This window comes from Lepus europaeus, chromosome 10 (assembly GCF_033115175.1).
Source record: "Lepus europaeus isolate LE1 chromosome 10, mLepTim1.pri, whole genome shotgun sequence".
Lineage (NCBI taxonomy): Eukaryota > Metazoa > Chordata > Mammalia > Lagomorpha > Leporidae > Lepus > Lepus europaeus.
In genome coordinates, this window is record NC_084836.1 from 63,925,169 (window position 1) to 63,953,073 (window position 27,905).

The 27,905-nt window shown below is 47.7% G+C and overlaps 1 protein-coding gene across 2 annotated transcripts; it reads left to right on the forward strand.

The window, feature by feature from the left end:
- The first annotated feature begins 2,555 nt into the window (after positions 1-2,555).
- On the forward strand, positions 2,556-26,646 carry NEMP1 (nuclear envelope integral membrane protein 1). Of its 2 annotated transcripts, XM_062203408.1 has the most exons (10): positions 2,629-2,712; positions 10,927-11,065; positions 11,787-11,911; positions 13,383-13,602; positions 14,925-14,997; positions 16,968-17,061; positions 17,503-17,617; positions 19,889-20,114; positions 21,655-21,828; positions 22,451-26,645. In XM_062203408.1, the coding sequence occupies exons 3-10, from the start codon at positions 11,810-11,812 to the stop codon at positions 22,626-22,628; spliced, it is 1,182 nt and encodes a 393-aa protein (XP_062059392.1). In that variant the 5' UTR covers positions 2,629-2,712; positions 10,927-11,065; positions 11,787-11,809; the 3' UTR covers positions 22,629-26,645. The 2 variants fall into 2 exon arrangements, with proteins under 2 accessions (XP_062059391.1, XP_062059392.1); XM_062203407.1 differs by lacking the exon at positions 10,927-11,065 and having other exon boundaries at positions 2,556-2,712; positions 22,451-26,646.
- The last annotated feature ends 1,259 nt before the right edge of the window (positions 26,647-27,905 follow it).

The following is a 27,905-nucleotide window of genomic DNA, read 5'->3' on the forward strand; positions in this document are numbered from 1 at the left end:
GCGCCAGCCGCAGCGCATCAGCCGCAGTGGCCATTGAGGGTTGAACCAACGGAAAAAGGAAGACCTTTCTCTCTCTCTCTCTTACTGTCCACTCTGCCTGTCAAAAAAAAAAAAAAAAAAAAAGGAAGCCAGGAGCTTCTTCTGAGTCTCCCTTGCGCGTTCAGGGGCCCAAGGGCTTAGGCCATCTTCTACTGCTTTCCTAGGCCATAGCAGAGAGCTGGATCGGAAGTGGAGCATCTGGGACTCGAACCGGCACCCAGATGGGATGTTGGCACTGCAGGTGGCAGCTTTACCCACTATGCCACAGCGTTGGAGCCATGCATTCCTTTCTTTTCCACTGTGCCTCATGTCCCTTTGGCTCCTCCTACTGCGTAACATGGGCTAGTTTCTAATTTACTGCCTAACAGATCCAGGTCTCCCACGTGGATGGTAGGAACTCAACTCAGCCATTACTGCTGCCTGCCCGGGGTTCACAGTAGCAGGAAGCTGGAATCGCTAGGTCAAATGCTTGCTCCCAAATTCATCTTTAGTTTCATTTTCCCACAAACTCTGAAGTAACATTCTACATGTATACAAGTAGCCTTTTTTTTAAAACACAACTTTAGATTTACAGAAAGATTGAACAGATATTACTCGGAGAGTTCTCATATACCCCACATCTGGTTCTCTCCATGTTCATCTCACATTACTATGGCACACTTGCCACCATCAACGAGCTGTTATTTTTTTTTTTTTAACAGGCAGAGCTAGACAGTGAGAGAGACAGAGAGAAAGGTCTTCCTTTTCCGTTGGTTCATCCCCCAAGTGGCTGGTTCCGCAGGCGTGCTACGCCGATCTGGAGCCAGGAGCCAGGTGCTTCCTCCTGGTCTCCCACGCAGGTACAGGGCCCAAGCACTTGGGCCATCCTCCACTGCCTTCCCGGGCCATGGCAGAGAGCTGGACTGGAAGAGGAGCAACCGGGACAGAATCTGGTGCCCCAACTGGGACTAGAACCCGGGGTGCTGGTGCCGCAGGCGGAGGATTAGCCTAGTGAGCCGCAGCGCCGGCCTAAATGAGCTATTAATACATTATTTTTTAAGTAGAGTCTGCAATTTGTTCAGATTTCCTGAGTGTGTGAGTGTGTGTGTTTAACTCGTGTTGTTTTAGGATCCTCCCACAGTGCTGCTCAGGGTCCCTAGGCTCCTGTTGTCTGCCTCAGTTCTCAGACTTCTCTTGTTTTGATAAGCTTGATACTGTTGAGAAGTACTGGTCAGGCATTTTGTAGGACCCTCTGGTTTACTCTGTCCACCATTTCCTGGTGATGTGAGTGGTCTTCTAGGCCTTGGAGGAGGGAAACCACAGAGGTAAAAAGCCATTTTCATCACATGGTATCAAGGGTGCCTATAGTAACAACAGGATTGTTGGGCTCCAGGTCAGCTGAGGGTGTGTGAGACATAGGATGACTCTTGCAGCACAGCCAGCCTAGGCCTTTTTTTTTTTTTTTTTTTTTTTGGTGAAGATGAATTTTCTTACCCCTAGTTCAGTCCCGTTTTGACTTTAAAAATTCCTTGTTTTGAAAGCTTGGGCTGCCCCCAGAAGCCACCCCATTCCTGGGTTTCTCCTCAGCTCCTCAACTTGCCTCCATCATCTGTAGGCTTCCTATTCGCCACCATCAAAGACCCTAGAAACAAAAACAACAAGCAAAAAAATCCCACTTCAATTCCTGCTAATAGTTACTGAACACCTGTTATGTGCCAGGCCCCCAGCAAAGCCCTCGCTGTGTTAAATCTTTAAGGAGAAGCAGCGTGATGTCCAGAAAAGGCTCAGGCTGTGGGGTAAGAGCTGGGTTGGAGCCACAGCTCAGACCAGCGCTGTAATGGTAGGCAGCTTCCTTTGCTTGTCTCAGCCTTGTCTGGCTCCTTGTAATGGAGGGAATTATATTCATCTCATAGACGCTTCGAGGTATAAAGAAACCTCTCCTTAATCCCCGCAGGTATTTTTGTTTCCAAAAATAGAAACCCCTCTAGTTCCATTTTTAAAGGCCTATAAAACACTGACACACAATTTCTTGATGACTTTTGTTTTAAATCATTTAGGACTTTGGAGGGCCACACTTTGGGCAATCATCTCACTTTAAAAAAGTGTGATGTCAGGCCCGATTCATAAAGAGATCTCAGTTACAGGCTTCCTGTAACAAAAAAGGTCGTGGTAAAAAGAAAAGAAGGAACTTGAGATAGTTTCGATGGCTGTATCAAGTTTGGCCCAGGGGGCCTAGGTTTTCTATTGGTTAAGCTTCCCGTCAATCGCACCAGTTGTAAATAAACTGGAGACGGAAGCATGTTGTTTAGAGGCGGGATCTTCCTGTCGCCATTGTTAGGGCGGGATGAAGCCCCGTTTTCTAATAGGCTGAAAGCTGCTTCTCCCGCCCTCCGCGGCCAGTTGCTAAGGGGCGGGACGCCTCAGGTCCTGGGAGAGTTGAATGCTGGCAGCCTCGTCTATCCGATTGGTCGGCAGGGGCGGATCTTGTAGCGGATTGGTTACTGGCTCTGCCTGTTCGGGGTTAGTTGCCCGGGAGAGGCACGTGAGAAGGAGGCGGTGTGAGGCGCTCGGCGGGAGGAATGAAAGTGGCGGTCGCGCTGGCAGTTGGTCCCGGGTTCTGGGACTGGAGGGCTAGGGGCGGTGGGGCACTGCCGCTGCTCTTGGTCCTCTCCTGCTGCTTGGCCAGCGACTCAGGTACCACCCGGGCAGCCGCTGCCTAAGGGGCGGGTGCCGAGGGGGCTATCTTTGGAAAAGTGGGGAACCTCCGAAGGGTGCGGGAGGTTCTCTGTTCGGGGGCGGCGGCTCGGTTCTGCGCCGTGGGAATGATGCTTGTCAGCGAGTCAGGGCTGAGGGGCCTGGGCCCCGGGGCGGCGTCGGGGCTCTCCTCAGGGCGGGGAGGAGCCGGGAGCCTTTCGGCGGAGACCGGAAGGGAGGCCTGCGCTGGAGGCGATGCGGTTCTGGGGGCGTCGGCGTGCGGCGGAGGCTTCCGCGGGTTTCTGGGGTGCAAGGAAGGAGTAGCAAGGAGCGTGGGGGCCAGGCGGAGCGCCTCATTCACTCCGCAGAGTAGCGAGCGCCTCAGCGTGTGCTCCGCCGGGCGCGGCGGCTGGCTGACGTCTCCTCAGACCCTCGCCCCTGCCGGGCTTGTAGAGCGGGTCTGGAGCCCTTGCATCCCGGTTTCCGGGAAAAGCTAGCAGTGCCATTCCGCATCGAGGGTACTCGTGGCTGGGTCCACGCAGTCTTCCAGGCGAACGCCGCTGGGTTCCTTTCCCGGATTTACACTGTGTTGGTGAAACACCTCCTTCTGCATTGACAACAGAGAAGCGAGGTTCCCAAGCTTCCGCTGGAGGGAGTTTGAAACCCGGGAGTAACTTATCTCGTGAACACACGCGCCTGTGTCACACTGTCACTTAGGATTATCTGTAGCTGCAGCGTTAGGGTGGTCCGGTCCCATCCATAGAGCCGGCTCCGAAACGCAGTGGCTTTATGAAAATAGTTGGGGGGGCGTCGGTAATAAGGACGGTGCAGAGGCAGGGCCCGCAGTAACACTGGAAGGGCTGTCTTATAAAAGGGCCTGTAGGTCGTGGGGGATGAGACGAGAGAACACGCGCGGAAATGCCGCTAGGAAAGCCAGCACTCCAGCGGCTGAGCGGGGAGAGGAGTGAGTTCAGGCGGTGGCGGTTCGGTGTGGCCTGATGGGTAACTCGTGTCGGCCACTACACCACACAGGGAACATTGGGCACGCCTTCCTTCTCGTTGGAAGCTTTTGAAAAATGTGATTAAGGAAGGAATGCATGTTTGCTTCAGACCGGTTGGCAAGTGTGAGTCCAGTTAGGTGTAAAGGAGTAAGCTGCAGCCTCATGGGGCTGTGCAGAGGGCTTCCATAGACTGTGCTTTCTTGTCTTTCCCCTGCGCGTTTTTAGTTGAAGATTTTGGGGAGGAAAGGGTATATTTCCAGCGTGTCAGTGATGTAGTTCTCTTCCCTGCAGACCACCACTCGCTGCCAGAGATCCCTTTCCCATTTCATTTTTGCAGCAAAGGCGTGTAAAGTTCTTCGCAATAGTGTTTTACTTGTTTGATAGTCCATTGAATGGATGGAGCATTATGTATATAATATTTCTGGATTAGACAGTTGGTGAGATAATTGTGGTGTATCTTGAGTTTTCATTGTTGTGGATAACCACAATTTGTATAGATTTTTGTATCCTTAAAAAGTCTCTAGAATTCTGGAGAAGGTACACCAGCTTTCACTGCTGTCAGCAGTGTTAGTGCCCCATATGCTCTGCAGCTTGGATGCTGACTTTTTGTTTATCTGATAGACTGAATAGGATCTTTTCTTTTACTTTACATATCTTGTGTGATTAGTGAGAGTGAGCATTTTTAAGTTATTAGTTATCTTAATTCTCCATATAGGCTTACGTTTGGAGTGTGTATGTCCTTTTTCTTGGTCTCTTTATGATTATTTATTGGGATTTTTGTAGACTTTCAAATGTTTAAACTTTTTAGATATTAAGGATGTGTATTTTTAACAACCTATTTATCGAAGAACTTAATTTGTTTTGCCACTTTTTTTTTTAAAAGATTTTATTTATTCACTTGAGAGGTAGAGTTACAGACAGTGAGAGGGAGAGACAGAAAGGTCTTTCTGTTGGTTCACTCCCCAGATGGCCTCAATGGCCAGAGTTGTGCTGATCCGAAGCCAGGAGCTTTTTCCGGGTCTCCCATGCGGGTGCAGGGGCCCAAGGACTTGGGCCATCTTCTACTGCTTTTCCAGGCCATAGCAGAGAGCTAGATCGGAAGAGGAGCAGCTGGGACTAGAACCGGCTCCAATATGGGATGCTGGCACCACAGGCGGAGGATTTAACCTACTGCGCCATGGCACCGGCCTCTGTTTTGCCACTTTTTAAAATGAATTTTCACTCCGCTTTATTTGAAAGAGAGAGACAGAGTGAGATCTCCCATCTATTGGTTCACTCCCTAGATGTCCACAGTAGCCAGGACTGGGCCAGGCTGCAGCCAGGAGCCAGGGACTCAGTTAACCCCACGTAGGTGGCAGGGACTCAGATATTGAGCCATAAAGCGGAGCTGAGTCTTGAACCCAGGCACTCTGATATGGATGCAGGCATCTTAACTACTGTTCCAAATGCCCACCCCTCTTTTTATTTTATAAATATACAATTATAATTTTATAATTGTACTTTTTATATAGCCACTAGATTTCACTCTTTATTTCTATTGTTTTTTCACTTCAAGAGTTCTCCAAAGTTGAATGTATATTTTTTGTGGTAAAATTTAAGGTTTTTTTCCTTTTACTCCTTCATTTGTAATCCATGTTGGGATGTGGTGTGAGGTGGGAATCTAAGTAGACTTTAGCGTCCCAGTAATCCTTTGCTGCTAAGCCGGCTCACTGATTTAAGATGCTAGCTTTAAGGAGGCTTCAAGATAGGAGCAGAATTACCTCTTGACAGAAGTGAATAGAAGGACTTTTTAGGGTCCTTTCCAGTCTATACATCCTATGCACCATTTTCATTACCTTCTGGTAGATGTTAAAAAAATCACTGTGGTCGAATAAAAAGATCATAATGATTACAAGTAAGTGTGATGTTATTGGGCTGTATAGATACATACAATCTTTTTAAAAAGAGATTTATTTGAAAGGCAGAGAGGGAGAGAGAGATCTTCTGTCTGCTGGTTCACTGTCCAAATGGCTGCAAAGGCTGAGGCTGGTCCAGGCCAAAGGTAGAAGCCAGGAGCTTCTTCCGGGTCTCCCACGTGGGTGCAGGGGCCCAAGCACTGGGCCATCTTCTGCTCTTTTCTCAGGCACATCAGTAGATAACTGACTCGGAAGTGGAGCAGCCAGGTTCCCATTTGGGAGGCTGACATTGCAGGTAGTGAATGCTGGCCTGACAGTTTGTATATATTTAAAGTTATTTGGCTTAATTTTTTTTTTTTTTAAGATTTATTTATTTGAAAGTCAGAGCTACACAGAGGGGAGAGGCAGAGAGAGAGAGAGAGAGAGAGAGAGAGAGAGGTCTTCGATCTGCTGGTTCACTCCTCAATTGGCCACAACGGTTGGAGCTGCAGCAATCTGAAGCCAGGAACCAGGAGCTGCTTCTCGGTCTCCCACGCGGGTGCAGGGGTCCAAGGACTTGGGCCGTCTTCTGCTGCTTTCCCAGGCCATAGCAGAGAGCTGGATTGGAAGTGGAACAACCAGGTCTCAAACTGGTGCCCATATGGGATGCCTGTGCTTCAGGCCAGGGCGTTAACCCACTGTGCCACAGCGCTGGCCCTGGCTTAGTTTTGTGTTTCCAGAAATCACAACTGCAGCTGGAGTAGTGATTATACAGATTACTGCCCACCCCTTAGGTGGCATTTGTTTCCCCCTCCCCCACCGTACATTTCCAAAGATATAGCTAACCAAGGTACTGGTTCTTGTAGGAAGTTACCATTAATGGGATATGTTTATTTATTTGTCTACTTATTTATGATTCTTTCCCTTGAATGTACTGTGGAACTGTGGAAAAGAAAGAACTAGTTTTTTTGTTTGGTTTTTGTTTTTGTTTTTTTAATTTGAAAGACAGTTTCAGAGAGGCAGGGGCAGAGGCAGAGTGAGAGAGAGATCTTCTGTATCCTGGTTCACTCCCCAAATAGCTGCAACAGCCAAAGCTGGGCTGATCCAAACCCAGAAGCCAGGAACTTCTTCCAGGTCTCTTAATGTGGGTGCAGGAGCCCAAGTACTTGGGCATCTTTTACTGTTTTCCCAGGCCGTAGCAGAGAGCTTGATGGAAAGTAGACTAGCCAGGACTTGAACTGGCACCCATATGGGATGCTGGCACTGCTTTACCCGCTATGCCACTAGATTAAAATATGTTAATTCTGACATTGTGTCTTAAAAATCAGTTGTATTTCTTTAATGTATGGCATTGGAGAATTTTAAAGTTTAAAACCATGGTGCCTTTTCTTGGCACCAAGTTTTTTGAATGGTCTTTGCTATTGACAGATCTTGAAAATAATAATGAGCATTTTAAAAGATGCAGTGTTATTATTTGGCATTGTAGGGGAGAAGGTGTTAATAAGTGTGAATCTCATTTTGTTTTGATGGGTGTGAATTTCTGCTTGGGGTTGTATAAACAGACTGGATATTGTTTTAAGAAAGTGATAGGTTCTTGTCCAACTTAAATAAAATAGTTCCCTAGGACAGTGTTACGGTGTAGCAGGTGAAGCTGCCCTCTGCGACACCAGTATCCCTTATCGGTGCCAGTTTGAGTCCGAGCTGCTCCACTTCCGATCCTGCTAATGGCCTGGGAAAAGCAGCAGAAGATGTCCCAAGTATTTGAGTTCCTGCCACCCACGTTGGAGACTGAGATAAAGCTCCTGGCTTCCACCTGGCTCAGCACTGACCATTGCAGCTATCTGGGGAGTGAACCAGCAGGTGGAAGATTTTTTTCTCTACCTCTCTGTCTGTAACTCTGACTTTCAAAATAAATAAATAAATCTTAAAACTTCTCAATGTTTTTGTAGGCCTCAATTTTTTAAAAAAGATTTATTTATTTATTTATTTGAAAGAGTTACACAAAGAAGCAGAGAGTGAAAGAGGTCTTCCATCTGCTGGTTCACTCACCAACTGGCCTCAGTGGCCGGAGGTGCGCCTATCCGCGGCCAGGAGCTTCTTCCTGGTCTTCCACACGGTGCAGGGGCCCAAGAACTTAGGGCATCTTCTACTGCTTTACCAGGCCATAGCAGAGAGCTGAATTGGAAGTGGAGCAGCCGGGTGTTGAACCACCGCCCATATGGAATGCTGGCGCTCCAGGCCAGGGTGTTAAACCACTGCGCCCTGGCCTCAGTGAATTTTTAAGTTTCATATAACCTTACTGCTCACTCTCCAGAAGAAAATAAATTCTTTTTTAAAAAAAGATTGACAGAGAGAGGGAGAGACACAGAGAAAGAGAGATCTTCCATCCACTGGTTCACTCTCCAGATGATCGAAATGGCTGGGACTAGTCCAGGCCAAAGCCAGGAACTCCATCCTGGTCTCCCATACAGGTAGCAGGGGTGCAAGTGCATGAGTTATTACCTGTTGCTTCCTCACCACATTAGCAGGGAGCTGGATTGGAAGCAAAGCAGCCTGGTCTCCAACCAGTGCTATAATATGGGGTTCCAGGTTTGCAAGCAGTGGTTTAACCCGCTGTGCCACAACACCAGCCCCAGAAAATGAACTCTGACACATATGTGCAAGTGGGTATTCTGTGGGCTTGTTGGGAGATGAAGGTCAACAGGACTTTGAAAAAGTTTCAGTTTATATGAAAGATAAGTTTGGAGGAAATACAGATTACTATTGGATTGAACCCTAGTGAGAAACTGATAGTAGATCAAGACCTAATTTTTAAAAAGATGTAATTCACAAACGTAAAACTCACACTTCAATGGTTTTTAGTGTATTTACAAGCTTGTGCCAGTATCAGCCTGATTCCAGGGTGTTTTGAAGACTCCAGAATGAAACCCTGTGTACCATTCCCCTCTTCTCCTGGCCCTTGACAATTGCAGTCTGCTTTCTGTCTGTGGGTTTGCCTATTCTGGATATTTGTAAGTGGAATCACTACGCTCTTTAAGTATCTGGCTTTTTTTTTGGTCTGGCTTCTTTCACTCTGTGTAGTGTTGGTAGGGATCTTCCTGGCTGTCAGTGCTTCAGTGCTTACATGGCTGAATAATACCCATTGTGTGGCTATGCCACAGTTTGCTTGTCCACTCTTCGGCTGATGGGCGTTGGATCCCATTTTGGATTGTTGTGGATCATATGGCTCTGAACTACCTGGGTTTCTGTGTGAGTATGTGTGTTCAGCTGTCCTAGGTGTGTCCCTATGAGTGGAATGTTTAGCTTTTTGAGGAACTATCAAATTTTTCCCAAGAGCCTGCAGCATCTTACCTCCCCATCAGTAATGTGTGAGGGCTTCTCCATGTCCCCATCAATAGCTGTTATTAGAAGAGCTCTTATTAGAAGAGCCTTCCTAGTGGACAGGAAGAGCTGTTTCATTGAAGTTTTGATTTGTATTTCCCTGGGACTAATGGCATTGAGCCTCTTTCCATGTGCTTATTGACCATTTGTGTATTTCCTTCTGAGAAATGTCTGTGTAGATTCTTCCTTTACCCATTTTAAAAACTGGGTTATTGTTAAGTTGTAATAGTTCTTTCTATATTCTAGATACTAGACCCTTATCAGATGTGTGAGTTGTAAACATTTACCTCTTGTGTTGTGGGTTGTCTTTTCACTTTTTTCAGAGTGTCTTTGGATATACAAAAGTCCACTTTACCTGTTTTTCCTTTGGTTGTTCATGCTTTTGTGTCATGGCTAAGAAACCATTTCCTAAAATCATGAAGATTTATACCTGTGTTTTCTTTTACACTTTATAGTTGTTGTTCTTCCATTTGGATTTAAGATCAAATTTAACTTCAAAATTAGAATTAGCTTCCCCTAAAACCATTTTGGACTGGTGGACATCAGTGCCTTTGTGTATGTTACTTTGGCTTCTGGGGATTGGTTTGAAGTTTTTTTGCTTTTTTGGTTTATGTAAATCTGGCCATCCTTACACTAAGTTTCCACTTAAAGTAGTCTTTTATTAGTTGGTAAGCACAATATAGAACTCAAGAAAGAAGTTATTTAAGTTTTATATTTTAAAAAGTAGCTTGGATAAACATGGGTGAGAAGAAATTGAGGAGCGGTCACTTTTAAACCTTGATTTAGCAGATACTGAATACAAAGGGGAGAGCATTTGAAAATCAGAGGGGCTGCACATCATGTTGGCTGCTGTTCAAATGTGAGATGAAACAGAATAGCTGGAAGAAAGCGACTCTGGAATATTTTAGTATCCCCCTAGAGTACTATATATAAAACATGTTGTTAATTCTGTTCATCTTGCAAAGGAGAGGAATAGAGAAAGTCCACAGATGGGGTGACGTTAGTGGACCTTATCTGAGACAGCTAGCTCCAGTCAGACCTTGGTGTGAGCCTCAGGCTATTTATTGGCTATATAGCTGTGGGCAGATTCCTTCATGTTTGTTTATTATTTTTTTTCTTAGAATATTCTTTTTTTGGCTGGTGCCACGGCTCAATAGGCTAATCCTCCGCCTGCAGTGCAGGTTCTAGTCCCAGTTGGGGCGCTGGATTCTGTCCCAGTTGCCCCTCTTCCAGGCCAGCTCTCTGCTATGGCCCAGGAGTGCAGTGGAGGATGGCCCAAGTGCTTGGGCCCTGCACCTGCAAGGGAGACCAGGAGAAACACCTAGCTCCTGGCTGTGGATCAGTGCGGTGCACCGGCTGCAGCGGCCATTGGGGGGTGAACCAACGGCAAAAGGAAGACCTTTCTCTCTGTCTCTCTCTCTCACTGTCTACTCTGCCTGTCGAAAAAAAAATTTTTTTTTTTTTTTTAAGATTTATTTATTTATTTGAGAGAGAGTTACAGAGAGAGGAAGAGAGAGAGAAAGGTCTTCCATCCACTGGTTCACTCCCCAGATCCATCCACTGGTTCATTCCCCAAATGGCTGCAGTGACCAGAGTGGGGCTGGTCCAAAGCCAGGAGCATCTTCCAGGTCTCCCACATGGGTACAGGGGCCCAGGCACTTGGGCCATCTTCCCCTCCTTTCCCAGGCCATAGGCAGAGAGCTGGGTTGGAAGAGGAGCAGGCAGGACATGAACAGGTACCTGTGTGGGATGCTGCTGCTGCAGGTGGAGGCATAACCTAGTACACCACAGCGCCAGTCCCTCCTTGATGTTTCTTTTTCTTTTTCTTTCTTTCTTTTTTTTTGACAGGTAGAGTTAGACAGTGAGAGAGAGACAGAGAGAAATTCTTCCTTCTGTTGGTTCACTCCCCAAATGGCCGCCACAGCCGGCACTGTGCCTCCTCCTGATCTCCCATGCAGGTGCAGGTGCCCAAGCACTTGGGCCATCCTCCACTGCCCTCCCGAGCCACAGCAGGGAGCTGAACTGGAAGAGAAGCAACCGGGACTAGAACCCGGTGCCCATATGAGATGCCGGCGCCGCAGGTGGAGGAGTAACCAAGTGAGCCATGGCACCAGCCCCTCCTTGATGTTTCTTAACCATCGGTTTCCTTGTTTGTAAAACAGGGTTTATAAGAATGCCTAGCTTATAGCATTGTTGGGAGGGTTCAGTTAAACACAAAGCATACTATCTGTCTTAATAAACACTTAACACTTACCAGTTAATGTCTATTTGTGATATTTAAATAATCAAACTTGTTAAAAATAAGGCTCTGCCTTATTTATTCTACCCAGTTTTCCCCTCTTCACCACCCTTGCTGACATTAAAAAAAAAAAAATTTATGTATTTATTTGAATGTCAGAGTTACACAGAGAGATGGAGAGGCAGAGAGAGAGAGATCTTCCATCTGCTGGTTCACTCCCCAGTTGGCCACAATGGCCGGAGCCAGAGCTGCGCTGATCCAAAGCCAGGAGCCAAGAGCTTCTTCCTGGTCTGCCATGCAGGGGCCCAAGGACTTGGGCCATCCTCCACTGCTTTCCCAGGCCATAGCAGAGAGCCAGATCGGAAGTGGAGCAGCCAGGACTTGAACCGGCGCCCATATGGGATGCTGGCACTGCAGGCAGTGGGTTCACCTGCTACGACACAGTGCTGTCCCCTGGCTGACATTTTAATCCCAAGCTTCAGAAGGTAGCCAAGTTAATTCTTTTTATTTAATGAGTTACAATTATTAGGCTGTTATGTTATGTTATGCTTAATTCTTGTTTCCTTTCTTTGCATAAAGCTGGAATTGATGTCAATGTGATCATGCTGCAGGAATCCCAAGTTTATACTCTGAATGCCTGCCAACAATTCTGTTATAAAAATGTGCTTATCCCAAAATGGCATGACATATGGACACGGATACAGGTAAGAATTTGAAGTCCCTGGCGGAGGGACTGCTCCTGTGTGCTTTCTGTCTGTGATTAGTGAGTACTTTGTTACCTCTCCTTCCCCATACATACAGCTTTTTAAAAAGTATTGTTGCCGGCGCCATGGCTCAACAGGCTAATCCTCCGCCTTGCGGCGCCGGCACACCGGGTTCTAGTCCCGGTTGGGGCACCGATCCTGTCCCGGTTGCCCCTCTTCCAGGCCAGCTCTCTGCTGTGGCTAGGGAGTGCAGTGGAGGATGGCCCAAGTCCTTGGGTCCTGCACCCCATGGGAGACCAGGAAAAGCACCTGGCTCCTGCCATCGGAACAGCGCGGTGCGCCGGCCGCAGCACGCTACCGCGGCGGCCATTGGAGGGTGAACCAACGGCAAAAGGAAGACCTTTCTCTCTGTCTCTCTCTCTCACTGTCCACTCTGCCTGTCAAAAAAAAAAAAAAAAGTATTGTTAACAACCTCTTTAGGGTTGAGAGTGCCCTAAATTATGTTCCCATCTATAAGCATTTATGCCAACTTTGTGTGCCTCCCTCCTCCAGCTCCTTATGTAGCTTACAATACTTGGACCCTGAGATAAAATTCCTTCCTTTTGCTAAGGAAACTGCTTGCTTTTCTTTCTTACACACCTTCATACACACGCACGCACGCACACCCCCCTACCTTTCTTTCCCAAGACCTGAGTCCTTTGGGCTGGAAACTCGCATGGCCGCTGTCAGGGTGTAAACTCTTCGGCCTTACTGCTGCTGTGCTGTTTGATTCTCCATGAGGTCTTTCATGAGCCCCGAGTTGAAGGTTCCCCTGGCTAGAAAGACTTTGCGTTCATTTCTTTCCTAACGCTGGCAAGCCGCCTGGCTGTAATAGTGATTGAACAAAATGAGCCCTCTTAGAAATGCTGCTGCTGCTGCTGCTAAGGATCAGCACGGTTCGGCTGTCTGTTGTTCACAGCAGAAACAGAAGGCTGGGCTTCGTGGGTTTTTTTTTTTTTTAATTTTCTCTTTTTTATTGTCTGATATAAAAACCACACTGCATCTGGGACACATTATAACCAACAATGGGTTGAACTTCTCAGCCTGCCATTATGGGGAACATTTTCAGTTTTCTGGGGCTGTTTATGACTGGCAATTTTCTTAATATTCTAGACCCTTGCTTTGTGTTGTCTCTCATAAAGAGCTGTATTGATAACTTCCAGCATGGGAGTCTTTTTCCCCCATGTGTTCTGGCCTCATAGTAGATTCAGACCGTGTTAGTTGGAAGACGTTCCATCCCTGCCACTCTGTACCTTGTGCAGTGTGGGTTGCCTGGTCTGGCTTTGGGTACTACCTGTCCACATGTGGTTTTGTGGGAACTGGCGCTGTTAACTGCTTTTGCTGTTTTTGTGTATGTGTGTTTAATTGCATTTGTGGAAGTTTAAAATCCCTACCTTTTTTCTTTCTCATCCTGATTTTCCTTATGTTACAGATCCGGGTAAATAGTTCCAGATTGATACGAGTCACCCCGGTGGACAGCGAAGAGAAACTGAAGGAGCTAGAGCAGTTTAGTATCTGGAACTTCTTTTCCTCCTTTTTAAAAGAGAAATTGAATGACACCTATGTTAACGTGGGTCTGTACAGCGCAAAAACCTGCCTCAAGGTTGAGATTATAGAGAAGGACACCGAGTACAGTGTCATTGTGACGCGGAGTAAGTCTCACCTCTGTTTTTCTTATGGATTCTGTAGTGAGAAGGGACTGAGCTTTGGAGGGTATAATTAGTGAGGCAGAGAAGTCAACCTAGGACAGCTCCATTTTGGTTCTGATTATAACCCTGCTTAAACGGCTCATGGAGACGCCACCCCACGCCAGAGACTTTAGGCCTGTACTTGACACTCCACCTCAGGTCATTCCCAGCACCTCCTAAGTGAGAATTATGAAGACCTGCATTCCTATTACTGCCAGAGGCCCTGAGCCGCTGTGCCCAGTGCTACTAGAGTAAATCGATGTGGTTCCTGCCTTCTGGATACTTCCAGAGGTAGATGTCCCAGTGTGTGCAAGCCTTTATTTGAAGACATGAGAGATTAAATAATAAAAACCAAAGAAAGGTAAAATGGAACATAATACTTCGCAAAGTAGGAGTATTTTATGGAACCATAAATGAAGATGCCGGGCCACTGCGGTTGAAGGCTGACTCAGTGAAGCTGGGACGAGTTTTCTCTGAAGGTCTCTGAGGAAGTTTCAGAGGAGGTAGATCCTGTTGGCTTCTCCATGGTGACTCTGCAGGGTCCTGGGATGTTGTGAGTAGTAGAACTATTTTTGGGTTTTACTACAAAATAAATTGTGTTCTTCCAATTCTCCGAGGACTCCTCGGTTCCTGGGTTGTGTAGGATTGCCCTGGGGTTTCAATCTCCTTCTACATCTGCTGATCCTTCTTGCCCCTGTTCTGTTTGTGGGCCTCCCCTAGATGAGAACTGTTGAATATGAAGGCTGTAGGAGTGTCTGGTATGCTACTGAGGGGCCTCTGCTCGGGCCCCTGGCCTGGGAGAGCTGTGTTGCTTTGTAGGCTGTTCAGCACAGTGCTGTGTAGTGAAGGGAAGTAGGTGGTATTGTTAGGCAAGGAAAGCAGCCAGCTGGAGAACAGCACAAGGCCCCGACCCCAAGTTCTAGGCAAATTGGGTGAATTCTGTGCTTGTGTGTGACTTACGGTTTGAAAGTCAGAGTGGCAGAGACCCCTTGTGGGCGATTGCCTGAAGTGCTGATGGTTCTGTGGCTTGGTCCACAGTGAAGCTGTTTCTTTTAACCTTGGTAGCTAAGATAAAAATAAGATCTTCAGGAAAGTACAGGTTATACAGAGACCTAATTATACTTTCTCTTTGGAGGGGTTCTGAGGCTCTGTATGTAACTTCCTTTGCTGCTTAGGCAGGCTGTTTGCATTTATTTTTCTGTAGCTGACCAATGCCAGTGTTGTCTTTTATTTGTAATGCCTTCAGGCTGTTTGGATCCCCTGTTAAGCACAAATCTTTATTGCAGGATTTGACCCCAAACTCTTCCTCGTTTTCCTCCTTGGACTTTCGCTGTTTTTCTGTGGAGACCTGCTGAGCAGGTAGGTCAACAAGGCTCCCCCACTCTGCCTGACTTGTGGCGTAGAAACTACAAGTGCTGCCGCTTCGCTTTCCAGGACCTCTGTGGCTTGACACTGCCTGACCAGTGTTCTGAAAGTACCTTATTTTTAATGTTAGGACTTTTGTTTTCCTTATTTGAATAATATTGTCAGTGATGAACTTCCCCCTATTAGGCTGACCCAGCCTTGGGTTGATAGGAGTCAGTCGGTACTCTAAAGTAGAGCCTTGCCGCCCTCTCATCGTTGGAGGTGACAGGAGAGCATCCACATGCTCGCTGCTGACATGGAAGGAGACAGCTCTGTACTCAGTTCCTTCCTCTAGGAATGAGTGCCTCAGACAGGCGAGACTGACATGCCTGCATACAAAGAAAAAACAGACAACTACACAAACTCCGAGAGTGGATTCAACATCAGGTTTATATTCACTTAAAATGAATATTTGTAGAGTGGTCAATGAATGGTTAACAATTAGAGGGCTTTTTTTTTTTTTTTTTTTTAGATTATTTATTTATTTGAAAGGCAGAGTTACAGAAAGAGGAAAGACAGAGAGAGAAAGGTCTTCCATTTGCTGGTTCACTCTCCAAATGGCTGCAACAGCTGGGGCTGGGCCAGGCTGAAGCCAGGAGCCAGGAATTCTGTCCAGGTCTCCCACATGTGTGGCAGGGGCCCAATCCCTTGAGCCATCTTCTGCTGTTTACCCAGTCCATTAGCTGGGAGCTGGATTGGAAATGGAGCAGTCAAGACTCCAGCTGGCATTCATATGGGACGCTGGCTTCGCAGGTGTCAGCTTAACATACTTTACCACAAGGCCGGCCTCTAACAATCGGAGTTTGAAGTCTGGCTGGAGTGGTGGTGTTCTTTATTTTGGGAATCCTGACAGAACTCGAAAGTGAAGGAAGAATAACTGGCAGAAAGAGCCTGCAGTGCAGTCCCAGCTCTTCTTCTCCTGGGTGATCGGTTCCCTTGCAGTTCTCTGTCTCTTCTTGGCCATTATGCTTGCCCTTTATGCCCCAGGGCAGCTGTGCTGTTCTCCAAAATAAAGATTCTTAAAAATTGGGTTGGGAGAGATGATGGATCCAGGAGGGGAGATTAAGCAGAGGTTTATTACTGGGATATACTTGAGGGTACCCTGTCGATACTCATTTTCCAAATCTATTAGCAGCTACATTGTGTCAATCTCTGAATTCTCTGATCCTTACTTTTGAGAAAATATTTGCTCTAATCTTGTGCCTTTTAAAAAAAAAACAACCTCTTAGGGTGTGTGTTTGACGCAGTGGTTAAGATACCTGCATCCCTTGGGCCAGCGCTGTGCGCAGCGGGTTAAAGCCCTGGCCTGAAGCGCTGGCATCCCATATGGGTGCTGGTTCTAGTCCTGACTGCTCCACTTCCAATCCAGCTCTCTGCTATGGCCTGGGAAAGCAGTGAAAGATGGTCCAAGTCCTTGGGCCCCTGCACCCATGTGGGAGACACAGAAGAAACTCCTGGCTCCTGTCTTCGGATCGGCACAGCTCCAGCCATTACGGCCATCTGGGGAGTGAACCAGTGGATGGAAGACCTCTCTCTGTAACTCTGTCTTTCAAATAAATAAAATAAATCTTTGAAAAAAAGATACCTGCATCCCATACCAGAGTGCTTGGGTTCACGTGCCATCTCTGCTTCTGATGGACCCTGGAAGGCAGCAGGTGATAGCATAAATGATTGAGCCTCTGCCACCCACGTGAGTTCTGGGCTCCTGGCCTCAGTTTGACCCAGCCTGGGCTGTTACAGACATTTGGGGAGTGACCCAGAGGGTGGGAGGTTTTTATTCTCTCTTTGTCTTTTTGCTTTTCAAATAAATGAACATAAGTAAATAAAAGTTAAAAAGAAAACGTAGCTGGATTATTTGTCCTCATGTTAGCACTGCCAAATGTGAAATTTATACATAGAGTCATGAATAAATTCCTTCTCTGCAGAAGTCAACTTTTCTACTATTCCACTGGGATGAGTGTGGGAATCGTGGCCTCTCTACTGATCATCATTTTCATGCTGTCCAAGTTTATGCCCAAGGTAAGTAGTAGAATCCTTGTGAGTGGGTAAGATGAGCTTGAGGAGCCGAAGGACTTTTCCTGGGTACTCTTAGAAAACTGAACATTTGCATTAATGGCTTTCCCTGATTTAGAAAGGTACTTTCCATGCTGAACTTGGACCCTGGCTACCTCCATACAAGCTCTCTCTTTTTATTGCAAATCTTTTGCTCAGTGAGAGATTGAAGCCACCTTCCTGTCTTCTAATTACATAGCCAGGCTTCTAAGTTACTTAGCATCTCATCTTCCCAGTGTTCCTGGCAAGCTGTGCCATTTTAAATAGAAAGGATATCTTTTGGAGATATGCTTTTTGTTCATTTTGAGTAGGTTGAATTTTTTTTTTTTAAATCATAGTTCCATTTTGCTGCTTTTATGTGTGGAAAGCCTGTTGTAACTTTTTGCTTTCACTTCTTCTCTGTTTTAGAAAAGTCCCATTTACGTCATCCTGGTGGGAGGCTGGTCCTTTTCTCTTTACCTCATTCAACTAGTTTTTAAAAATTTACAAGCGATCTGGAGCTGTTACTGGCAGTACCTCTTAGGTAAGTGTTGCCGTGCTGCCTGCCGATTTCTGTTATTCATGTGATCATGGGAAGATACTGCCTGTTTACAGGAGTTAATAGTTATTTCATCAACTCTTAAAAATCGTAATTTTGTACTTATTTCTAACCCCTCTACAATGATCAGCTTCCTTTAAGATATGATGCTGCTGCTAATGGGAAGATGTGTGGATATGCTCCTTTCTGCAGTGAGCGACTTTCTGAAAAGCTGTACGTTGACTTTGCCAGGATAACCATGTTTTAAATACACTTGATCTTCAGTAGAGGACTGTGCACTGAATCTGATCTATAAAGTAATAGTCCTTTAGTCATGTATATTAGTAACCCTTGATCTATCCTTTGAGAGGGAATTAATTTGGATTTTTAAAAAAGGATTTATTTATTTATTTGAGAGGCAGAGTTAGAGAAAGAGAGAAAGAAGGTCTTCTATCCCTGGTTGACTTCCCAAACTTGGCCAATCTGAAGCTAGGAGCCAAGAGCTTCTTTTGGGTCTCCCATATGGGTGCTGGGGGCTGAAGCAATTGGGCCATCTTCTGCTGTTTTTCCAGGCCATTAGCAGGGAGCTGGATCAGAAGTGGAGCAACTGAGACTCAAACTGGTACCCATATGGGATGCTGGTACCACAGGTGGTGGCTTAACCCCTACTACAACACAGCACCAGCCCCGGCTTTTTTTTTTTTTTTTTGACAGGCAGAGTGGATAGTGAGAGAGAGAGACAGAGAAAGGTCTTCCTTTTTGCCGTTGGTTCACCCTCCAATGGCCGCCGCGGCCGGCGCATCGCGCTGATCCGAAGCCAGGAGCCAGGTGCTTCTGGTTTCCCATGTGGGTGCAGGGCCCAAGGACTTGGGCCATCCTCTACTGCCTTCCCGGGCCATAGCAGAGAGCTGGCCTGGAAGAGGGGCAACCGAGATAGAATCCGGCGCCCCGACCGGGACTAGAACCCGGTGTGCCGGTGCCGCAAGTTGGAGGATTAGCCTGTTAAGCCACGGCGCCGGCCTTTTTTTTTTTTTTTTAAAGATTCGTTTATTTTATTTGAAAGGAAGAGTTACAGAGAAGCAGAGGCACACACAGAGAAAGAGATGTTGATCTTCCATCCAGTGGTTCACTCCCCAAATGGCCACAATAGCCAGAGCTGGGCCGATCCTAAGCCAGGAGCCAGGAGCTTCTTCTGGGTCTCCCATGTGGGGCACAGCCCCAAGGACTTGGACTGTCTTCCTTGGGCCATAGCAGAGACCTGAATCAGAAGTGGAGCAGCCAGGACTTGAACCAGTGCCATATGGGATGCCAGCAATGCAGGTGGTGGCTTTACCTGCTACACCACAGTGCTGGTCCCTTCGGATTTTTTTTTTTCTTTCCCTTAAAAAAGATTATTTATTTATTGAGGGAGAGACAGAGAGTGAGAGAAATCTTCCATTCACTGGTTCATTTCCCAAATGGCTGCAACAGCCAGATCTGGTCTAGGCTGAAGCTAGTAGCCAGGAACTCCATTCTGGTCTTCCACATGGATCAGAGGGGCCCAAGTACCTGAGCCATCATCTGCTTTTCCAGAATCATTAGTGGGAGGCAGAATAGCCAGAACTGGAACCAGCACTCTAGTAATGGGATGCCGGCTTCACAAGTTGTGGTTTAACCAGCTGGCCCCTTCTGAATTTGGATTTTGCTTACTTATTTATTTTACAGTATTTTATTTGTTTGAAAGGCAGAACAATAGAGAGAGAGAGAGGGAGAGACAGAAGAGACAGAAGAGATCTTTCATTTGTTGATTCACTCCGCAGATGGCTGGGCCCAGCCAGAACCAGGAGCCCAGAACTCCATCCTTATCTCCCATGGGTGCTGGGGTCCAAGGACTTGGGCCATCTCTTACTGCCTTCCCAGGCACATTAGCAGGGACTTGGATTGGAAGTGGAGCAGCAGAGACCCCGACCTGTGCTCCGATATGGCATGCCAGTGTTGCAGGCAGCAGCTTAACCTCTGAACCGCAATGCCAGTCCCTAACATGTAGCTTTCACGCTTTATTTGAACCAAATAAACTTGAGAAAGCAGAAGGGATAGAAAAAAGCTGTGTGTGTGTGTGTGTATTTGTGTCTGTGTGTTTCCATCCTAATGATGAAAAAATTGTGAATAATTGAGTAACAGTCTTGTTACTGGTTCAGTAGATGAAACTGTATAGTGAATTTCCCACTGCTCTTCATGCAAATTACTTGTACCAGGTATAGACGAAAACAATTGTCTTCTGATGATTTTTCTTAACAGGCTACGTCCTGACAGTCGGATTCTTGAGTTTTGCAGTGTGTTACAAGTACGGGCCCTTGGAGAACGAGAGGAGTATCAACCTGCTCACCTGGGCCTTGCAGCTGCTGGGCCTGTGTTTCATGTACGCCGGCATCCAGATCCCACACATTGCCCTCACTCTCATTGTCGCTGCGCTGTGTACAAAGAACCTGGAGTACCCTGTTCAGTGGCTGTACATCACCTACAGGTGACTGAAAGGCAGTGTAGCTTGCTTGGTATTGACCTGTGCACTGTGGGAATGTGGTTTGCAGCAAACAGATAACAGAGGCTTTGGCCTGGGAGTCTCTTTGTTAATGGCAAGTCATTGTGTTATGCTTCTGCTTTTGTTTCTTCCCAAGTCTGTTTTTCTTTTTCTTTTTCTTTTTTTTTTTTTAATTTTTTTTTTTTAATTTATTTTTGACAGGCAGAGTGGACAGTAGAGGGAGACAGAGAGAAAGGTCTTCCTTTGCCGTTGTTTCACCCTGCAATGGCTGCCGCGGTAGGCGCGCTACGGCCGGCGCACTGCGCTGTTCCGATGGCAGGAGCCAGGTGCTTCTCCTGGTCTCCCATGGGGTGCAGGGCCCAAGAACTTGGGCCATCCTCCACTGCACTCCCTAGCCACAGCAGAGAGCTGGCCTGGAACAGGGGCAACCAGGATAGGATCGGTGCCCCGACCGGGACTAGAACCCGGTGTGCCGGCGCTGCAAGGCGGAGGATTAGCCTACTGAGCCACGGCGCCGGCTTGTTTTTCTTTTTTAGACTCTGTAGGCATCTTAAAGTTTTTATTCTAGTCGTTTTCTGTAAAATAAAAACATCCAGTAAAGTGTCATGTGTTCCTGTTGCCACTAGGTGGTGCAAATTATATCACTATACCCCATGCTTCAGATCACCTGGTTGGAATTTCTTTTTTTTTTTAAGATTGTATCTGAAGGAGCCTCAAAGAGAGTGGAAGAGAGAGAGAGATCTCAAGATATTGAGCTCTTCCATCTTCTGGTTCACTTCGCAAGTGACCACAACAGCCAGGGTTGGGCTAGGCTGAAACCAGGAGCAGGAACACCATCCAGGCCTCCTATATGGGTGGCGAGGGTGCAAGTACTTGGGCCATCATTCACTGTTTTCCGCAGTGCATTAGCAGGGAGCTAATTTGGAACCAGAGCAGCCAGGACTTGAATTGGCGTTCCAGTATGGGATGCCAGCATGGCAAGTGGGGACTCACTCTCTGTGCCGCAGCGCTGGCCTTGCAAAACCAGCTCCTCACCTGCTTTTAGATTCTTTCACCTTGGCTCTCAGATTGCTCCGAAGTCCTAGTCTTACTGTGAGCTGTACTTCACAGCATGCAGCAGTAAGTATGGAATGGTCATAGTTCTGAGGTTGTCAAGGGTTATTTTCTTGTAGATAGTAAAAGTGATCATTTCAGTTTGGGGGGCCAGGTCAGTGGAACACATTCTGTCCCGCCCTTTTCTTGTTGTGTTTCCATTGATTGGAAAATGAGTATTTGCTCGTCACGTATTGTGCAGTAAGTGCACGCATTTCACATCAGTGAGTCACATTGACTACTCAGACTCATCCCTCAGTCTCGTGTGTCAGAAGTCCATTATAACTAAAGATGTCTGTGGAAGAAAGGTGGGAGTGATGGCTGTTGATGTTCAGGCTGCCTGCTGTGTGCTTGACCCTCTGAAGAGAGCTGGAGCTAAGCATGCATGTAGATTACTGATTAATGATTCATGATGTTATTTTGGTGAGCACAGAAAGATGTGTAAGGCCACAGAAAAGCCTGTCCCCCCTCGTCTCCTGACAGAAGAAGAATATCGGATACAAGGAGAGGTGGAGACGCGAAAGGCTTTAGAGGAGCTTCGAGAGTTTTGTAACAGTCCAGACTGCTCTGCTTGGAAGACTATTTCTCGAATCCAGTCTCCAAAAAGGCAAGTCCTTGGTCAGAGATGCCACGGCTCTGTCAGAATGGCCGTGACCTTGAGTTCTAACAGAGGTCACACTTCTAGACAGGCTTGTATCATGGCCTTTGTTTTCCTGCTTCCTCAAGGAACCGTCTACTTTAGCTTTGATTATAACACAGAGATGGGAAGACGCATATACAGTTTCCCCTCTGAAAGATTGGCACTGCTCTCTGAGTTTTCCTTTTTTAGTTGGGAGCAATTGTAGCAATGAATATTTGAAGCTTCTATTTGGAATCCTGATCGCATAAAGTGCATAGGGCTGTAAACTTGAGTAACTGTTGTGCACCTTAATCTTCTCTTATCGGAATTGTGATGACTAAGGGAACCTTAGCACCTCCATGGCTGAGAGGGTAGGTCGGTGCTTGTTAAGCAGGATGGAGGTGCAGGGGTGGTGGCCCATGAGCCCAGCCTTCCTTTCCTCCTGCGTTCTCGCTTTAGTTTACTTCCGTGCCAGGTTAAGGACAGGGATCTTGGCTAGACTTAATATGATCGGAGCTGTGAGGACCCCAAACAGTTGAGTTGTTTTTATTTGGAAGGAAAGCAGAAGGGACAGAACGCGGACTCCTGATGAGCATTCTCTCTTTTGCAGATTTGCTGACTTTGTGGAGGGCTCTTTCCACCTCACGCCCAATGAAGTGTCCGTGCATGAGCAGGAGTACGGGTTGGGGAGCATCATTGCCCAGGATGAGGAGGCGTCCTCTGAGGAGGAGGGGGAGAACCCAGAGCCCCAGTGGCCCGCTCTCACGCAGAACAGCTTCCTGACCTAGGTGGCGCCTGGTGATTTGTGTACACCGGCAGGAGCCCCAGTGGTTCGTGTTGCCTGTGCCATGTGGTTCTTGCACTCCTCTGAGAGTGGGTGAGGTCATGTGCAGAGGTTCCTACTGAAATGAGAGACCTGCGGGTCTCCCTCGGCAGGCGGTCTTGGTGGTCTGTCTGTGGGATCCCTGAGGACAGACGGTGGGGAAGACCGTGAACGCCACGCTGGTTTGCCTCTGTGGGAGGAAGCTGTGAGCCTGCTCTGTGTTCCCGAGCGGTTGGCTGGCCACAGCCGGCACAGCGTCCTAGCCCCCTGCGAAGGCTGACTCAGCCACTTAGTCCTGGCGCTGCGACTGGCCCTCCAGGAGCCGCCGTGCGTTCCCACCGTGGAGTGCACGGAGCACACACGTCTCAGCCTCCTTTCCTTCTGCTCTCATTTCAGTGACGGACATAATCCTTGAATTGGCTGTTTGGAGAGGAAAATGAATTTTTATCTGTTTTATTTTTAAAGTGAATATATTTTTTAAAAAATATAACACACTCATGTTCCAGAGCCAGCAAGTGCTCCAGAGTGACAAGCCCCACAGGCTGGAACATACGTATGAATGCAGGTTATGGGAAGCTGCACGAGGGTGAATTCTTAGACATAGGAGCTACTAAGTCCTGCTTGCCTCTAGGAACAGGCCTAGAGCTTTGTCTGGCGGGGAGGTCTCGGGATTTTATTATGCCCGACTTGTGACTGCATCTTAGAACATTGGCGCTTCTCCCTGCCGGCTCTCCACGGCCCGCTGTGCCCCTGCAGGCAGGACTGTTCCCCAAGCTGCACGCTGCGCACAACTCGGAGCGTTTCCTCTCTGCCAGCCCCTCCCCTCTCCTTAGGGCATCTTTCCTGCCAGCTGGGAGACGGGGTTTTGTGTAGGGGCTTCCATGCTTTTTGCAGGTTGCCCATTTTTCCTGCCGTTGGATCCCATGGAAATCAAGAAAGTATCTCTGTTTCCTTTGCCCCTCCTTGGTGTACCCATCATACCCATTCCTTTCAGCCTTTGCTCACACCTGTTCTCCCCGGGATCTGGCTCGTTGTGAGCCGCCAGCCTCTCTGGCAAGGTTGTTGATGTGCAGCTGGCAGCTGTAGGACTACCACAGCGGGGGCTGCCAGCGGAGACCTCCAGGTTCTCTTCAGGAGTGGACACATTTTCCTGTGAACTTGTCACACTGGCTCGCAGGCTGTTTCTGACCAGAGGTCCATGCTGCCTTTAATGACAGTGGCGTTAGTTCCTGATTCTTTTGCCACTGTGAAATACCCTTATCACCCAGCAATATGCTTTATGAGGGAGCAGATTCCTACGTATCAATCATTTGCTTGGGTCTGTCTTTGTGCTCTTCACCCTCAAAACTTGAAACTGGCTGTCACTGCTTCAGCTAGGAAGATGGGCGCCATGGCAGGTGCACAGCCTCAGATGCGGGGGCTGCTGTGACCGTGCGGTGAGCAGGTGATTTTGTTTTGAAAGCTGTAGTGACTCCTTCATGTGAGCCATTTAACGCAGACTTCTGGCTGGTTGATGGTTTCCACTAGTGTTTCCCACAGCCTTAAACTGTCCCAAAGCGACAACTACCTCAGTTGATAGCAGAGACATACGGTCAGAAATGGAGAGTGAGCAGTATCTAGGCAAATGGCAGGAGTGAAAGTGGCGGGGAACCTTTATACCTTTGTGAATTATGTACAGGGTAAAATTTTACTCTGATACAAAGAGCTATTAAAGCCTCTGTTCTTCACTCTGTTTATAGATCAGGACTTTGCATATGTGAACGTGAGTAGATCTGAAAAAATCATTGAGCTGTGTATGTGGTCTCAGGACTCCCTGGAGACTTGGTGCCTTCCCCAGGGGAGCTGCTTCAGGGGTGGTGGCTCGGCCCTGGGCTGCCTTTGCCGTCATTTCTGTGAGACGCCATGAAGTAGGGAAAGCGTCGTCTTTTTCTGGGTTTAGTAAATGCCTTGTGAGATACAGTTGCCGTCTCAACACCAGGTTTTTTCTCTGTGTTTGAACTTGGTGTGAGCAGATTCCTCCCAGCGTGGAGGTTAGAGGACCAAGCCGCAGGCAGTGGAGATGAGAGTGTGACCTGCAGCAGGAGAGGGCCCTCAGACAGTGAAGGCTGGGCCGCCTTGGTGAGCTACATGTCCTTGGCCTGCTTGCTGCACGCCTCTACCCACGTGCTTCGGAGCTCCTGCTGCCCAGAGACTGCCGGGCTGGAAGCCTGTGGAGCGGCTCTCGTCCTCCTGGCCACTTAGTCTGCTGGCTCGGTCACTATTTGAAGCCCCCGTTTAATTTTCTTGGGCGGTTACAGCTCTTGCAATTGCAGCACAGCCTCAGCTCTCAGACCCATCTCATCAGCAGGGATTGACGGGATAGGGGGGAGGTGAGCTGGACATCGGAGCCATGTCTGCCGCCACATCAGCGTCTTGCCGTAAATGAAGCCGTAAATTGGCTCCAGGACTCAGGGTCTCATCAGCATTGGAAATCTATCTCCTCTTCTCATTCCCACCCCCACCGAGTCTAGTAGAGCATGGCTCCCATTAATGAGACACCAGGAGGCACCTGGCCCCAAACAGGTCCCTCTCACTTTCCCCCTCATATTGCTTGCAGGGAACTAAAGACACAGGGCTGAAAACCGGGGAAATTATCAACTTTGATTCCTTCTAGTAAATTCTGTCCACCACTGCCTCCTATCAAAACCAGATAATTTCTCTCCTGTCTTTTCCCGCCCCCTCATGATTTTTGTGTGTGTTACAAAGGGAATTTGGCTGCTGAAAGCTCTTTGGGCCCCCTCTGTTGCATCATGTGTTAGTGTGTCCCTCTCTCGGGCCAGCCCTCTCTTCACTGACTGCCTCGTTCCCACTTGGCGCAGGGGACAGTGGTTTGACGAATGAGTGGGCCCAGGTAAGCCGGCTCGGCCCCCAGCTCCTGAGAGCCGCCCTGCGAGGGGCTTATGTAGTTGCCGTCAACCTTACTATTGTTCCAGGAGAAAAGATGGGCTCAGAGGGATGCCTGCATAAAAATGGTACCTAGCTGTGTACTCGTGACTCTCCTCCGAACTGAGCAGTGAAAGATGAAGTAAGAGAGGAAAGGAAATGGAATGCCCTTGTAATATTCCTGTGGAGTCAGATCTGACATACGAGATAATACCTACACTGAAATGCAAGGATTCTGTCTGGACCAAGGAGAGGACAGCTTGACAGATTTACTGTGCCCTCAGTGCTAGGCAGTGAAACCAAGTAACAGATGAAATAGCCATCGCACAAGAGAAATGCACCTCCACCTTTTGCTTCCGTTTCCATGTGACAGAACTGATTTATCTTTTCCAGGGGAACCTGTGCAATTGTGTGACCCAGAGGTGTCTTTTGGTGACTTGGTCTGTGGGTTCAGGTTGCTGTTGAATTGGATTCTAGACAGTTACTACTTTGAAAAGGATGTTTGGTGCCTTACGTGACAGGAGCCAGAGCCTGCTGGGATCAACAGCAGATCCATGCCAGTGTCAGCTTGCAGCTGTAGCTGGGGTGGGAGTGGTCACACAGACGGCCCACATATGGGGCTCTGGACGCTCACTGCCACCCCCATGTGTGTCATCTTTCTCGTTCACACCCTTGATAACTTGAAGATGGAGAAGTCGCTTTCTCCAGACTTGCCTACAGCGAGAGCAGCACTCAACTGTTAGCTCCTGCAGTTGCCACAGCTTTCTGTGTTTGTGGAATTGGTGTTGAAATAACAGGGCTAAGGAAATAGGAAATTTTAGCCTGTGGGTAATGCCTTAGTGTTATTTAAATAAAAGATTTGTCATTTATATTTAAAATAAAAGTCCACAGATGTCTGAAAGAAAATTATCAGGGATGGCTCTTTGCCGTGGGTCTCATTTTCACCTTCTTTTATGTAAGAAAAAAAACCCAACTTTTGTATTTTTTCATTTTTATTGTATAGTTTGTAAATAATCCCAATTTTAATAAAGTTTTTTAGACAGTACGTGGTGGTCTCTGCTGCATGCTTGCTTTGCCTGCTCTGACCTCTGAGGTAACGGGTAATCAGCCATACAAACCTGTTTGCTCCTCCGCGTGCAGTGGTTTTGCATGATGCCGATGTCCCTGTTTTTCTTCCCTTCCCTTCTCTCCCTTCCCCTCCCCTCCCCTCCCTTCTCCTCTCCTCTCTTCTTTTATTTTCTTTTTTAAAAAGATTTATTTATTTAGGGGCTGGCGCTGTGGTGCAGCAGGGTTAATGCCCTGGCTTGAAGCGCTGGCATCCCATATGGGCACCGGTTCTAGTCCCGACTGCTCCTCTTCCAGTCCAGCTCTCTGCTATGGCTGTCTCTACCTCTCTCTAACTCTGCCTGTCAAATAAATAAAATAACTTTTAAAAAAAAAAGATTTATTTATTTGAGAGGCAGAGTTAGAGAGGAATAAACAGAGAAAGGTGTCTTCCATCCCCTGGTTCACTCCCCAGATGACTGCAACAGCCAGGGCTGGGCCAAGCTGAAGCCAGGAGTTTCTTCCAGGTCTCCCCTGTGGGTGCCGGGGCCCAAGTACTTGGGCCATCCTCTGCTGCTTTCCCAGGCCATAGCAGAGAGGTGAAGCAGAAGAGAAGCTGGGACACAAACCGGCACCCGTATGGGGTGCTGGCACCACAGGCGGAGTCATAACCTACTACAACACAGTGCCGCCCCATCCCCGTGTTTCTTAATCAGCTCCTCATCCTGCATCTCCCTTCCACTTCTGTGCGTGGATGGGATGGATCCTAGGGGGCTGGATCTCTAAGGGGTGCTCTTGCAGGAGTAACTTAGTGGTACCACTGTGCTGTCTCAGAAGCAGAAAAACAAGGTTACTCCTGGTCCAAGGAGCTACTCTGCTTGTGCTTTAGTTGTTTTCTCTCTGTGACACAAAGTATCTCTTGTTTATCTACTGGGATTGGGAGAAGGACCTGGGGATCCAGCCATGGGTACCCACAGAGAACCCTGTGTAATTGTGGAGGAAGAAGCAGGGCTGTGGTGAGCATTGGGAGTGGGGGGCATAGAATACAAACTTCAGTGCTGGGGCCTGGTGTTGTGATGCAGTGGGTTAAGCTGCCGGACACCTACATCCCATAATGGAGTCCTGGGATGGAGTCAGCTCCCTGCTCAGGCACACCCTTGGAGGCAGCCAGTGAAGGCTGAAGTACTTGGGTCCCTGCCACTTACGTGGGAGACCTGGATTGAGTTCCCAGTTCCTAGATTCAGCCCCGGTCCTGACTGTTGCAGGCATTTAGGGG

What these genes read in the sequence shown, in the direction of transcription:
- NEMP1 (XM_062203407.1), top strand. Translation starts at nt 2,598, where the DNA reads ATGAAAGTGGCGGTCGCGCTGGCAGTTGGTCCCGGGTTCTGGGACTGG. An exon ending in TGTGGAGACCTGCTGAGCAG is followed by an intron (nt 14,998 to 16,967) that starts GTAGGTCAACAA and finishes CCTTCTCTGCAG; the next exon opens with AAGTCAACTTTTCTACTATT. An exon ending in CGAATCCAGTCTCCAAAAAG is followed by an intron (nt 21,829 to 22,450) that starts GCAAGTCCTTGG and finishes TCTCTTTTGCAG; the next exon opens with ATTTGCTGACTTTGTGGAGG.